Source organism: Chiloscyllium plagiosum, chromosome 5, assembly GCF_004010195.1.
Source record: "Chiloscyllium plagiosum isolate BGI_BamShark_2017 chromosome 5, ASM401019v2, whole genome shotgun sequence".
Lineage (NCBI taxonomy): Eukaryota > Metazoa > Chordata > Chondrichthyes > Orectolobiformes > Hemiscylliidae > Chiloscyllium > Chiloscyllium plagiosum.
Genome location: NC_057714.1, coordinates 23,461,566 through 23,476,424, shown reverse-complemented (window position 1 = coordinate 23,476,424; position 14,859 = coordinate 23,461,566). Strand labels below are relative to the sequence as shown.

Below are 14,859 nucleotides of genomic sequence, written 5' to 3'. Positions count from 1 at the left end.
GCAATTTTCATATGAAAGAACTGAAACCAACATCGTCATTCTAAAAGATTAGAGTCATAGAGATGTACAGCATGGAAACAGACCTTTCAGTCCATCCCGTCCATGCCGACCAGATATCCCAACCCGATCTAGTCCCACCTGTCAGCACCCGGCCCATATCCCTCCAAACCCTTCCTATTCATATACTTATCCAAATGCTTGTTAAATGTTGCAATTGTACCAGCCTCCATCACTTCCTCTGGCAACTCATTCCATACATGTACCACCCTCTGTGTGAAAACATTGCCCCATAGGCTTCTTATATATCTTTCCCCTCCCTGCCTAAATCTATGTTCTCTAGTTCTGGACTCCCCCCACCCCAGGGAAAAGACATTGTCGATTTATCCTATCCATGCCCCTCATAATTTTGTAAACCTCTATAAGGTCACCCCTCAGCCTCCGACGCTCCAGGGAAAACAGCCCCAGCCTGTTCAGCCTCTCTCTGTAGCTCAAATCCTCCTATCCTGGCAACATCCTTGTAAATCTTTTCTGAACCCTTCCAAGTTTCGCAACATCTTTCTGATAGGAAGGAGACCAGAATTGCACACAATATTCCAACAGTGGCCTAACCAATGTCCTGTAGAGCTGCAACATTACCTCCCAACTCCTGTACTTAATAGTGTGACCAATAAAGGAAAGCATACCAAATGCCGCCTTCACTATCCTATCTACCTGCGGCTCCAATTTCAAGGAGCTATGAACCTGCACTCCAAGGTCTCTTTGTTTAGCAACCTCCCTAGGACCTTACCATTAAGTGTATAAGTCCTGCTAAGATTTGATTTTCCAAAATGCAGCACCTCGTATTTATCTGAATTAAACTCCATCTGCCACTTCTTCTCAGCCCATTGGCCCATCTGGTCAAGATCCTGTTGTAATATGAGGTAACCCTCTTCGTTGTCCACTACACCTCCAATTTTGGTGTCATCTGCAAACTTACTAACTGTACCTCTTATGCTCCCATCCAAATCATTTATGTAAATGACAAAAAGTAGTGGACCCAGCACCGATCGTTGTGGCACTCCACTGGTCACAGGCCTCCAGTCTGAAAAACAACCCTCCACCACCACCTTCTGTCTTCTACCTTTGAGCCAGTTCTGTATCCAAATGGCTAGTTCTCCCTGTATTCCATAAGATCTAACCTTGCTAATCAGTCTCCAATGGGGAACCTTGTCGAAAGCCTTACTGAAGTCCATATGGATCACATCTTCCGCTCTGCCCTCATCAATCCTCTTTGTTACTTCCTCAAAATACTCAATCAAGTTTGTGAGACATGATTTCCCACGCACAAAGCCATGTTGATTATGCCAAATAAGTCCTTGTTTTCCAAATACATGTATATCTTGTCCCTCAGGTTTCCCTCCAACAGCTTGCCCACCACCGACATCCGGCTCACTGGTCTATAGTTCCCTGGCTTGTCCTTACGACCTTTCTTAAACAGTGGCACCACATTTGCCAACCTCCAGTCTTCCGGCACCTCACCTGTGACTATTGGTGATACAAATATCTCAGCAAGAGGCCCAGTAATCACTTGCCTAGCTTCCCACAGAGTTCTCGGGTACACCTGATCAAGTCCTGGGGATTTATCCACCTTTTCCCGTTTCAAAACATTCAGCACTTCCTCCTCTGTAATTTGGACATTTTGCAAAATGTCACCATCTATTTCCCTACAGTCTATATCTTCCATTTCCTTTTCCACAGTAAATACTGATGCAAAATACTCATTTAGTATCTCCCCCATTTTCTGTGGCTCCACACAAAGGCTGCCTTGCTGATCTTTGAGGGGCCCTATTCTCTCCCTAGTTACCGTTCTGTCCTTAATGTATTTGTAAAAACTCTTAATTCCATTTCCCAAAGTTATCTCATGTCTCCTTTTTGCCCTCCTGATTTCCCTCTAGACATTTAACAAACAATCCAGGTCATTTTCAATATATAATTTCAGTTGCATCACACTGTAAACGTTTGCTCTAAATTCTGTGCCTTAAGATCTTATACTCCACAACCACCTGATGAAGGAGAGGCGCTCTGAAAGCTAGTGCTTCCAGATAAACCTATTGGACTGTAACCTGCTGTTGGATATTTTACTTTGTTCCTTCCAACCCAAATGCTGGCACCTCCAAATCATGGTTTTTGCTGCAAGGATAATTGCCTTAACTTCCCCTTATGGTGGCAGGTACCACATTCTTGCTACTAACTAAGGCAAATGTAAATTGAACTATTTTAGGTTACCAAAATGACTCTGAATCTAATTAGATATTTTAGAAGTTAAATTTATTTCTTTACTGGTCAAGACAATTTTGTAGCTAAACATTCCCCTTACTTACAGTAAAATCACGTGATCAATTTGCAGTCATTCAGTTGATCAAATTGTTGCTTTTGTCACTTTGTTCCTTTTATCTATAAGGGTTGGCACTGTTCATTTTTGTGTTACAGGTTTTGTACCTTCAGTGAAATATACTCGAATTTTGCTTTGAAATGGATGTCATGCTCATCATCTATGAGAGCACAACGTCCATCTGCTTTGAAACACTGCTCACTTTTTCCTCTTGTGGTAGTCTTTGTGCTCTCCTCCCCGCAACATTTGGAATCCTTTTTGGTGTCTTGCCAGAATAGGTGCCTGCATGTCTTAACCCTATAATTGTAAGACAGACTTCAGGAATTTGCTTATCAGACGTTTCATCCTCCGATAAACAGATCGTGCTGATCGCCAGGTTGGTTGGCTTCCTGTCCCCACAAAATACATAAACTGTGCTGATCATAGATTGCTGTCACGTCTGTTGTCAGGTCTCTTCTCAAGGTCTGCTGGATCCCTTTAGTCAAGTAGCACACCCATACCTTGGCCAATTGGATTTGACTATGCTGCATCTCTACACTGTCCAAGTAGGAAAGTTTATCTTGAATTCCCTATTGGATTAATTAATAGCAATCTTACATTAACCCCAGCTCTGATTTTTCTCAAGTGGAAACATCCTCACTACATCTACACCTTCATAATAATAAAGACCTCTATTATACTTGATCTCTTTTCTCGAGGAAGTGGGTTGCAGTCAGCTCAGTTTTTCCTGATGTGTATAATTTCTTAGCTCTGGTATCATGCCAGTAAACATTTTTGGTATGGTCTGCAGTATTTCTATAGCTTGTCCAAGTCTCCAAAGTATGTAGGACCACAGTCAGCATTTTAATTTCTTCATTTTTGGGATGTGGGTGTCACCGACTGGCCAGCCTTTATTGCCCATCCCTATTTGCCCTTCAGAAGGTAGTGAGCTACATTCTTGAACTGCTGCAGTCCACTTGCTGTGGATGGACCCTTAGGGAGGTAACTCCAGGATCAGTGACAGCGAAGGAACAGCGATATATTTTCAAGTCAGGATGGTGAGTGACTTGGAGGGGAACTTGAAAGTACTGGTGTACCCATATCTGCTGTCCTTGACCTTTCTAGATAGAAGTGGTCATGGATTTGGAGGGCATTTCATCTTGGCCTCAGGTTTGAGATTTTGGTCCTCAAAACTCTTCCTTAGTTGGCCAAAGGCTGTGTTGACACATTTAGAGGCGTTGATGAATTTTGTCATTCATGTCTGTCTTTGTTGAGAATAATTCCTCCAAGATTTGGAAAATGGCCCAAATTTTCCAAGATACCACTGTTGATCTTAATTGATGGGAAACTGTTTGGAAGAGGAACATAGTTTAGTGGGAAATGCCCATCTTTACAAAAATTATTTGTGTTCTGAAGCTCTGAGACTGATATTGGAGTGGACCTTTTTTTTCTGGCTTGAAAGCTACATAGGGCTGAACAGTTTTTCAAATTGTTCCGCAGATGATCTCCATCCCTGTGGAGAATGCTGGAGATGATGTATTGCAGCAAATAAAATGGAAGAGAGATTTGGTGCAGTGACACAGTCTTGTTTTCCTCTAGTCTTCGCTGAGACGGAGCCTATGGTGGTTCCATTAATGAGGATCCTGTTTTGCATGTCATTGTGGTGTAGGTAGAGAATAGTAATAGATTTGAGGGCAGCCAAATCTTAGGAGAATGTTTCATATCTTTCGACAATGATAAACTACATGTCCCTCACCAGCTACGATTGAATTGCCTTTCCTGCCACCTGATTTGGGGGATCTTCTAAAAGCATGGTGCTTCTCTAGTGCTTTGACATGTCTGCCATAGTTGTCCATGTCTCTAGCCTGAAACCAGACTCCCAAAGTGAATTAGAACTTTGTGGCTGTGGCTCGTGACCAACTGAAATGGAGCCTGTGCCAATCTCGAGACTTCATTGTGAAAGGGCAGAGACAAGGTCAAGTTGTCGGAGGGAACACAAACCTTCAAACAACCCATTTACTCAACTCTTCAAGCATCGTCTACCTTTTTCCACGTGGTAGAGTTTGCAGATCACACTTTGGACAGATAAAGTATGTCGAGCTGTTGAACCGGATGGAAACGAATCATCTTCAATCCTAAAAACCTGCCTTCATAGCAATCCTTTATATAAAATGAAAACAAGAATTGTGCATATTTCTCCTACGGGTGGTCTCATCAGTGTTAAGTAGGTATCTTTGTTTCTCACTTCTATCCCTCTAGCAGTGCATAGTATACCTTTTCTTAATTAAACCTGTGTTGCAGCTTTTAATAATCCAGATCTCACCACCATTTTATTTGGACCTTATTTTCCCGGAAATATGTGAACCCATATACCAAGCAAAGTTTGCCACCTCACCTCACACTTCACATATTGAACTTCATTTGTCTATTACATGCCTTATTATTAAGTTCTCTTGTGTTTTGTTACAGTCCTTCTATTATTAACTATACCCACTGGAAGTGTTCAAGTTAAGGCCTGACTCTTCCATTCAGTGGCAATATAGGGTGTGTTTCCACTGCATGGAAAGATTCCCCCAGCCTGATATGACTCCACATTTCTCCTGGATCTTCTGATCCCAGCTGTCAAATATTCTGTGCAGCATCTCTCAGGGAGTATCCTCATCGTGGAGGAGTGTCCGGAGATGACAGGGGGCACTTCCTTTTTATGGCATTAGTCAGTTTGGTCAGGGTATTTGCTGTTGAGAACTTTTGGCAAGCTGGAGTGTTGGGATCGTGGTAACTGAGGGAGGGAGATTCGAGGGTGTGGTAGAGGTCAGTTGTGAAATTACTCAAGTGTTAGATTTTATAATTTGTCTAACATTTCCACTGGAACGATATGAGTAAGTACCATGGATCAATCCCAAGTTTCTGATCCTGTGATCGTCTTCAGCTCTGTCCTACAGGGTCCTTGAGAGCAGAGTAATTGCCTGTTGGAAGTTTCACCTTTCTGGTCAATTTCCATATAGATATTCACAACAGGGCTTCTACAGATCTTCAGTCTACTAATCCTGAGTTCCTGCTTTTAACCCTTACACTCTGTTTTGTGTTTCGTTCTGTTCTAATCTTTATTAGCCATTTTGGTATTTATTTTGCTGATTGTTCCCTGACTCCAAACGTTCTGGATTGAGTCATGAGCCTACTATCCAGCATCTTTACTGAATGTTATTTGGCAATCCAAACAGCTTATCCCGTAAAGTATTTGTGGGTGTTTAAGACTTTATTTAATGGAAGGTATTGCCTTAACGCCCACTATTCCCATTCATGACCTTTAATCTTAATAGGTTTGCTCCATGTTGACTGTATAACCAAAAACATGGCAATTTTGCAAGTCATTCACAGTACCATAGTGGAGCTTTATGAAGGCTGAGGTGGAGGGTGGTGGTGGGAAGGAAAAAGGGGTAGGTACAGAGAGAGACTCAAGTGTTCTGAGGATTTAGATTGTTATCCCACAAAGAGTGCCCTTGGAATCTATCAGCTCGGGAAAGTTGATTTACTTCAGGCTTTAATGGAGCGATAGTGACCAATCTTTACGGCAGTATGCCTATTTTATTATGTAAATTGTGATCCTAGGACTTTTGTGTCTGAATATTGTGGCCATCACTTTGTTGCAGCTGTGGCCAACAGGCCAGTTATTCTATTGTTTGAATGTCCAAAAGTCAGAATCGACATCGTGCATTTGATAGGCTCAGTATTGAATTGGAGATTGCTGATGAACAAAAGGATGTCCTAGTTACATTTGTGTTGCCACCTTTCCTCCTAGACCTTTTGTTCCCAGTTTTTCTTAATCACAACCATCTTTAACCATCAAACTAATGTCACTGATGTCAATGTACTGAATATGAACTGGAATTGCAACTTAAATGGAGAAAAATCTGGAAAACCAGTTTTGCTTTACAAAGTGACACTATTTGATAAGTTGATAAAGGTTAGCTTGGAACAGCTTGTGGTGTGGCTACATGCCATAATGTTGAAAATAAGTGTGGTTTGAGAGAGAACTACTAAGAATATTGCGGATTAGATGCTGATATGAAATGAATCCAGTATTTGAATTGTCAATGTTACGAGCATGTTGAATTAATTAATAAGGTGGGATTATCCACTGAGATTTATGGTGTGGTTAACATTAAACATTTCTGGTGAAATGTATGGATGTTATTGAGTATCTTGGATTCTGCACTACTGTTCAGGAAATAATGCTTTGTTCATAATGTTTACAGTCACTTTTGGAAGCCCATGATTTGGTTGCATCGAAGTGTTATGAAACACCACCCTCAAGTCCCAGTCTGCTGAATGAAACTGTGAGCAACCAGACAGCATCAGGAGATGCTGTTCGCATGATTGGAATTCAAAAGAAGGCCACAGAGCCTTTGGTAAGTACTTAGCTTTTATTTTGAGAGTTCATTGATTAATTTTGGGTATTTGCTTATAACCAAGTTGGATTTTAATATTTTGGTGTTGTAAAATTTCTGCAGTTTCAGTCACATTATTGCACCAATCCTAGAACTGCTGCCTAGGCAGTGCCCTGTTCCTGCATGTTTGTGGATCTGAATGGGGCAGCATTGGGAATAGGTTTGAGATGTAATCTGAACCAGAGAGTAGGTGAACTAGAGATCCTGTAATGTTGCAGGTATTTAAGCTCCTGGTTTAAAAGAAGGAAAACCTTTAAAGGTGAAGATGTTTTCTTCTTTTTAGTTTTCATTTTCCTAACAACATTTTATTTCTTCCTCCTGATGGGTTGCTGGATTTGAGCTGTATAGATGCCAATTATTTTGAGTATCTCATGTCAATATGCATTTTTTTTGGGTGAACTGAACTATAAGACTTACATAGCTGTTCAAGTCTGGCCTTGTGTGTGGTAATCATCCAGTTATCTGTGTACTTCATCAAGGCATGTTAGATGATCAGGAATGCTAATTGATTTTATTCTCTCTAACACATACATAAGCCAATTGTAGTGTTCCCTGACTGCTTGTTTGAATTGAGAGCAACTAACTCGACAAACGGAAACATACCTGGAATCACTGTTATGCATGTGATTCTCAATATTGATATAATTACTTCATACATCAGCATAATGGAGGTGTTAAATTTGTAGGAAAGTATTCCACCATTCTTTGGACTGTGGGAGGAAACCGGAGCACCCGGAGGAAACCCATGCAGACACGGGGATATTGATATAATTACTTCATACATCAGCATAATGGAGGTGTTAAATTTGTAGGAAAGTATTCCACCATTTTAAACTTTTGGACCAATATATACTCTCCATTTTGTTTTCTACAAGTGGACTTACTGTGATGCCTTCAGGCTAGAATTGCTTTTAATATATTGGCTTCATAATGTTGTTAAGACTATTTGTGAACTGTTTGTGGAAGGGGGAAAGAATCCTTTTTTTTCTGGCTGTTTCATAATTATTTTTAAAATATTGATGGGAGAGAATTTATTTTCAGAATTGTAGATGGCAAAACTACTGAAGTTTTGTGAACTGAGGAAGGTGGTCTTCAAGAGGATGGAAATTGGAGTGGGTGTTCGCATGACAAATTACATTTATTGCAGAGAAGGCATAGAAGACAAAAGCAAGGGAATTGTGATTAACCTTTTATAAACTCCTGGTTTAAAAATGTTACAACTATTTTTGTATATTAAACGTAAGGATATAAAAGCATTAGAGAGGTTGCAGAAAAGATATGTAAAAATGGTTTCAGGGCTGAGTGACTTAAGTTGTATTGGTAAATTGGAGAAGCTGGGGTCATTTTCCCTTCAAGAAGAGAAGCTGGAGAAGAGATTTGATATAGAAATGTTAGATCATGAGGGATGCAGTCATGCTGGATAGGGAGAAATGTTTTCTATAGACAGAAGATGGAGAAGGCAGAGGTAGACGCCTTGATGAGGGCTGAAAGTTTACTGGGATAGGCAGGAATGTGGAGTAATTTGATCAGCCATTGCCTTTATTGACTGACAGGGCAGGCTCAGGCAGATTTTACTTACTTTGGCTCCAAATTCGTATGTTCATACATACCTGAGATTGGTGAACGAACAGTTTTTAAACACTAGGTGTTTCGGATAGGAATGCAGTTGTCTTTTGAGTTTGTTGAAGTAGATTCAGTTGCGATTTTCTAAGGGAATTGTTTAACTGCTTGAAGAGAGAAATTTGCAGGGCTATCTGGAAAGGGTGGGGACATTTAAATTGCTTTTGCACAGAGCAAGCACAGAAAGAACGAGCTGAAAATGCTCCTTTTCTATAAATTTTCTACAATGCTATTCCATGAAGTTGTAATCCCAAATGTAATGAAAGAAAAATATTAAGATATTCACCGTGCGGAATAGTGAATGTGGTATTTAGTCTTTCTCAGGTGGTTATTAAATGTCTAGAGGTCCTTCTAATTTCCAAAGTGCAATGAGTTGCTTTTCCTTCAGATGTGTTCTAATTGATGACCAAACATTATATTTGTGAAGGCAATTCTTTTAATATACAATCTGCCACCATTCCCTTGTACTACGAATGTATTTTGTTGCGAAATCACTTTCGTAATTGTACAGAGAGAAAAGAGAGGGACAAAAGCATTTTTGCTATTCCTGTCATTTGACAGCTTGAATTTGCAGCATTTTGGATAAACTGGAAATGCTTACTGTTTCCTTAAACAGCTACATTATTTCTGACTTTGGGGGAAGCAAAAACCTTGCAATAAACATCAAATATCTTTTTTTTTCTCTCTCTCTGTAGGGTCTTACCTTTAGGGTAGAGAACAATGAATTGGTAATTGCAAGGATTCTCCACGGTGGTATGATTGACCGGCAAGGTCTTCTCCATGTAGGTGACATCATTAAAGAAGTAAATGGCAGAGAAGTTGGGTCTGATCCAAAAGCACTGCAGGATGTATTGAAGGACTGCAGCGGTGGCATCACATTCAAGATCTTGCCCAGCTACAAAGAAACTCCTATGCCTCTCCAGGTAAGAGAGAATGCAAAGGTGCTGATTAGGAAAGATTTAACACAATTGAATCTAAATTCTAGTGATGCAAACAAACTTGTATAATTGCTGTTTAATAAATTAAACCATTGAAAATATACATCTTTGGAAATAAAAAGTATTTTCCTGTTGAGCATTTATTTGATTCTAGAATCTGTTGCATTTTGGGTATCCTATTGCTATTGAGTGTTCACTATTTGAACAGCTATGTAAAAATGTTCCATTATACTGAAATTCATTAAATAATCGGCCACCACTAAAGTGAATGTTTAAATTATCTGATGGATTACTTAACTGAAGAGATGAAATTACTTTAATCCAGTCAGGAAATGAATTGGAAGGTGTTGGCTTTTTTGGACGGCAAGTTTATACACGTGGAATAGTTGGTGCACTGACTGACTTGGGTTTGGGTAGTTTTGAAGTTGAAGCAATTTTAATGTGATTCTAAACTTTAGTATGCAAGCCCAAACTGACTCTCGAGCAAAGGAACATTTCCCACCTTGGGAGATCCTTGCTTTGCTTACTGGTGCCAAGGCAGGTAATGCCACCAGATGCATACACCATGTTCATGGGATGGTGCTATTAGGATTTATCTTGTCATTTGGTCTACAGATTTCAGTGAGGATGTTCTGTTAGTTGGTGCTGCATTAAAAATTTTTTATAGAACATTTAAACCAGGACTACCAAAATAGTATAGGGATAAGACCTCATGTTACAAACAAGAATACGGTGCCTTTTAAGAGCTGTTCCTATAATTCTAAAATGTGAAAGCTAATGTACTATATGTACTTAATAGATGGGGGAAGTTAGATTTGCAGCCACTGATCTGGATTAGTCCTGAACAGGATAGTCTCCATTAGTTTTAATAGTTGGACTTGACTTTAGACTGTTAAACCTAACAAAATAAAAATGAGTCCAATCTTTATTTGCAATGCTGGTCGAGAAACAACTACGTGAGAAGGTTGTCTGGCCATTTTTGCTTGGATTGTTATATTGTCCCCACACCTGAGAGCCTCTGCCAACATTCTCTGTATACTTGGGCTTACTTCATATGTGGTATGATTAAACAGAATAGCCACTAAGCCGTAGAACTACACCTACAATTATTTCTAGCCTGACCATCTAGCCTTTGAAGCTATCTCCCCCAGTAACTGAAGTAAGTAGGTGGAATGAGTAGAAACAGAAAAAAAGAGAGCCCGGAAATTACTTGCGTGGTGTTGGATGGGAATTTGTGGAGAGGGCGACATATTATTGTGGGAAGAGAGAAGGAGAAGCTGTAGTCCATGAAAAACAAAGTGGATTGAGAATTGGGTGTAGTGTTTAGTCATAACTTGCCTGACTCAGTAATTTAATCAAATGCTGTTCACTTACTGGTGTGACATGAATCCAGCTCTCTGTTCCACAAGATGAGGCATACTTGGTTTAGATTATAAATTGACACACTTTCCATTAGTGTGCTGTAATTTAAATGAATCAGCACGAGTTATTTTGTTGCAATGCTCACCTCTTAATTTTTTTTCAACATTCTCTGTCAGTATGAATGTATATTTTTCTCTTCATTTTAATCTTTTCAGAATGTACTTTGTGGAATCAGATGGTACCCATCAGCAGCACGTGATGTGATTCTGCGTATTGAAATAACTTTTTAAATCAAAATTTCAAATGTGATTGTCAATTAAACCTGTGCTTCACATTTCTCACTTCAATGTATCATTGTGGCACTGATCAAATTACTTAATTGTGTTTCTGCAATGTTCGCTGAATCACAGCCACTGATTAGATTGATATATGATATGAAATTCAGAGGTCGTGGTTAATTTGGAAAATGCTCTAACCTAGCTAGAGTAGGATCATAAAATGTTTAGAAGGACATGCTCATGCCTCTTCAAGAGCAATGAAGGCAAAATATTGCAGATCCTGGAAATCTGGAATAAACACAGATAATGCTGGAAAAACTCACTAGGTCTAGCAGGATCTGTGGAGAAAGGAAAAGAAAAAGTGAACTTTTTGTTTAGTATGACACAGCTGAGTTTCTCCAGTGTTCTGTGTTTAGTTCTGAGAGCAACTCAGCTGGTCCTACTGACCTGCCTTTACCCTGTACTTTCCTCTCTGAAGTTGTTCATCCAATCAGCTCAGACTATAGTGGCTTTACCTTTACTGTCAGGCAGTGTGTTCCATATCCTAGCAACTAACTGCTTAGAAGAGGTTTCTTGTCATGTCGTTGTTAGTCTTTTTTGCCATTCACCTTTATATTGATATCCTCTGGTTCTTGATCCTTTGGCAATGGGAACCGTTTCTCTCTGATTATTCCATTTAACCTCTTAATATCTGAACACTTTGATATCAAATCTCCTGTTGACATCATTTTTTGTAAGGAGAATAAAACAGCAATTTCTCCAATCTACTAGAGAACTGAACTCTCTCTTCCTTGCAGTTGTTCACAGAGAATCTTTCTTCCATCCTCCCTAAGGCTTTTCCATTCTTCATGAATTGTGGGATGCAAGATTGTACACACTGCCAGTGAGACTGAATAAGTGTTTAACAGTTCAACATAATTTTTGTATTCTGTGTCTTTATTTATAAAGTCTAGGATCCTGAGTGCTGCCTTAGCCACATCCTCGACCTGCCTTGCTACTTTGGGATTTGCGTAGATCTATCCTCAGGTGCCTTTTCATTTTGCTGCACCCACTTTGGATCCACACTTTTAATTCCAGAAGGTCTTGCCTCATTCTACCGACACAAGTGTGTCATTTTATGAATCTCTTTAAAAAAAATTTAACCTGCCATCTGTCTATCCATTCCATCAAGTTTACCATTATCCACATCAGTTCACAATACTTTCAAATTTTGTACCATCTATAAGTTATGAAATTGTCCTGCTCACCAACTCTACATTATTGATACAAATTAGGAAAAGCATGGGTCTCAGTACTGACCTCTGAAGTGCCATGCTCTGTACCTTCCTATGGGTGCAGGAAAGAACTGTTCAGTCATCTTTACATTCATGCTGCTACTGACCCTTTTTTATTTGATCGATTTGTCATAATAGTCGAATCCGCCAAATGGTACCTTACGGAATGCCTTTGAAAATCCATGTACACCACATTGACTATTATTCTCATAAATCCTCACTGAGCTTGCTATAAAACTCAATTTAGTTAAATATGATTTGCCTTTAACAAATCAAAACTGCCTATCCGTAATTAATCCACTTTTGTTTAAGTTACTGTTCACTTTGTCCCCGATTATTATTGGTAAATCCTCGCCCACCACTGAAGTTAAACTGTCGGCTTGTAGATGTTAGGGTTATCTTTATAATCTTTGTTGAACAAGGGTGTCACCAGTTCTCTGATACCATCCCTGTACATAGAATGGATTGGAGTATTGTGGGCAGTGCCTCTGCAGTTTTGTTCCTTTCTCATCTCTCCATATCCTGGATATATATAAGGCTATTGTTCAGGTGACATGGGCTTGAATCCCACAGTGGCCCACGATGAAATTTTAATTCAGTAATAATATTAAATTAAAAAAAAAAACCTAACCTAATGGTAACCATATACTTAGCATTGATTGGAACAAAAAGCCATCCAATTCACTAATGTCTTTCAGGGAATGAAATCTGTCATACTTATCTGGTCTGGCCTACATATATCTCCAGACTTGCAGCAATGTAGTAATTATTAACAGACCTCTGAAATGGTCCCAGTAAGGCACTCAGTCCAAGTACAGTTAGGGATGGGCAATAAATACTGAATGTGCCAGCAACATCCATATCCCATGAATGAATAAAGGAATTCTTAATCAGTCCTAGTGACTTATTAACTTTAAATGCAGTCAGCCTTTAAAAATTCCTTTTATCTATCCAGTATATTGAATGTTTCCACTTTCACTATGACTGTGGCTGCATGATCTTTTGTAAAATTGGATTTGAATGCTCATTTAATACCTGGGACTGCCCTCTATGCCCCTGTGTAAATATGCTGTTTTGGTCCCTATTTGACTCCATACCATTTTACCATTGCTTTACTATACAGATGCCTATAGAATATTTCTAGATTCCTTTTGATATTGTTTGCTAGTGTCTTTTAATATTGCCCTCTCATTTCCATTTTCTTTGCGACTTTGGACTTTCTATAATCAGCCTGGCTATCATTTGTATTATCTGCTGACCTCTATTGTAAACACCCTCTGTTATATCTCGGTCTGGTTATTCCACCAGCACTGAGTTCCATTTGCACAATCTTTCCCCAATGTGAGAATGTACCTTGACCGTATAAAATGTCCTCACTGCAAGTTGTACTTAATTAAAACCAACTTAAATGAAGCAGTGATTCTCATCGGTGAAGTAGGGCTTTCCTTGGAGAAAAACTTAAAGCATTTTATTTCAACTGACAGAGTGTAGGCATAGTGTACTTTAAATGGCTTAAATCCTACGTTTGGTAAGTGAAATCATTGTTAAAGTAAATTCTTTTTTGCTGTTGTATTTTGAAATTAACTTTGTACAAGAGGGTGCATGGCAGAAGTTCTTCACACATTGGATCATAGGCCTCTGCTCATCCAGGATTTATGCTCCTCATGCTCCAGCTCATTTGTTCATAGCGAGCAAACCTACATCCAGAACTGAGCCGGAAGGTTCCTTTCCAGACGTTTCGTCACCCTGATATCGACAGTAATGCAGAGACTCGAACAACCAGCTCTGCCAATCATTCAACCCAAACTTTGGGTCCGCTACGTGGATGACACCTTTGTCATCACTAAACAAAACAAATTAGAGGAAACGTTCAAGACCATCAATAGTACCCTTTCTGGCATAAAATTCACTAAAGAGGAGGAAAACAACAAACTGCCATTCCTAGATGTCACAGAGCGACCAGCCAATGGGGAACTTCAAACCAGCGTCTACAGGCAAACAATACATATGGACCAGACATTGAACTACAGAAGCAATTTAGAATGACGAGAACGAGGGTAGGTCCGATCAAGGACAGTAGTGGGAGACTGTGTATTGAGTCGGAAGAGATAGGAGAGGTCTTGAATGAGTACTTTTCTTCAGTATTTACAAATGAGCGGGACCGTATTGTTGAAGAGGAGAGTATGAAACGGACTAGTAAGCTAGAGGAGAGACTTGTTAGGAAGGAAGATGTGTTGGACATTTTGAAAAACTTGAGGATAGACAAGTCCCCCGGGACTGACAGGATATATCCTAGGATTACGTGGGAAGCAAGAGAGGAAATTGCAGAGCCATTGGCAATGATCTTTTCGTCTTCACTGTCAACGGGGGTGGTACCAGGGGACTTGGAGAGTGGCAAATGTTGTGCCCCTGTTCAAAAAAGGGAATAGGGATAACCATGGGAATTACAGGCCAGTTAGTCTTACTTCAGTGGTAGGCAAAGTAATGGAAAGGGTACTGAGGGATAGGATTTATGAGTATCTGGAAAGACACTGCTTGATTAGGGACAGCCAGCACGGATTTGAGGTGTAGGTCTTGCCTTACAAGTCT

General features: G+C 39.7%; 1 protein-coding gene across 5 annotated transcripts in view; it reads left to right on the top strand.

The window, feature by feature from the left end:
- Positions 1-14,859, top strand: part of LOC122549753 (protein PALS2-like) — a 157,667-nt gene that overhangs the window by 114,175 nt on the left and 28,633 nt on the right. For all 5 annotated transcript variants that reach the window (XM_043689710.1, XM_043689709.1, XM_043689708.1 and 2 more), the window contains 2 exons: positions 6,607-6,759; positions 9,114-9,341. In XM_043689710.1, the coding sequence (XP_043545645.1) occupies positions 6,607-6,759; positions 9,114-9,341 (381 nt within the window). The remainder of the gene's footprint in view (positions 1-6,606; positions 6,760-9,113; positions 9,342-14,859) is intronic.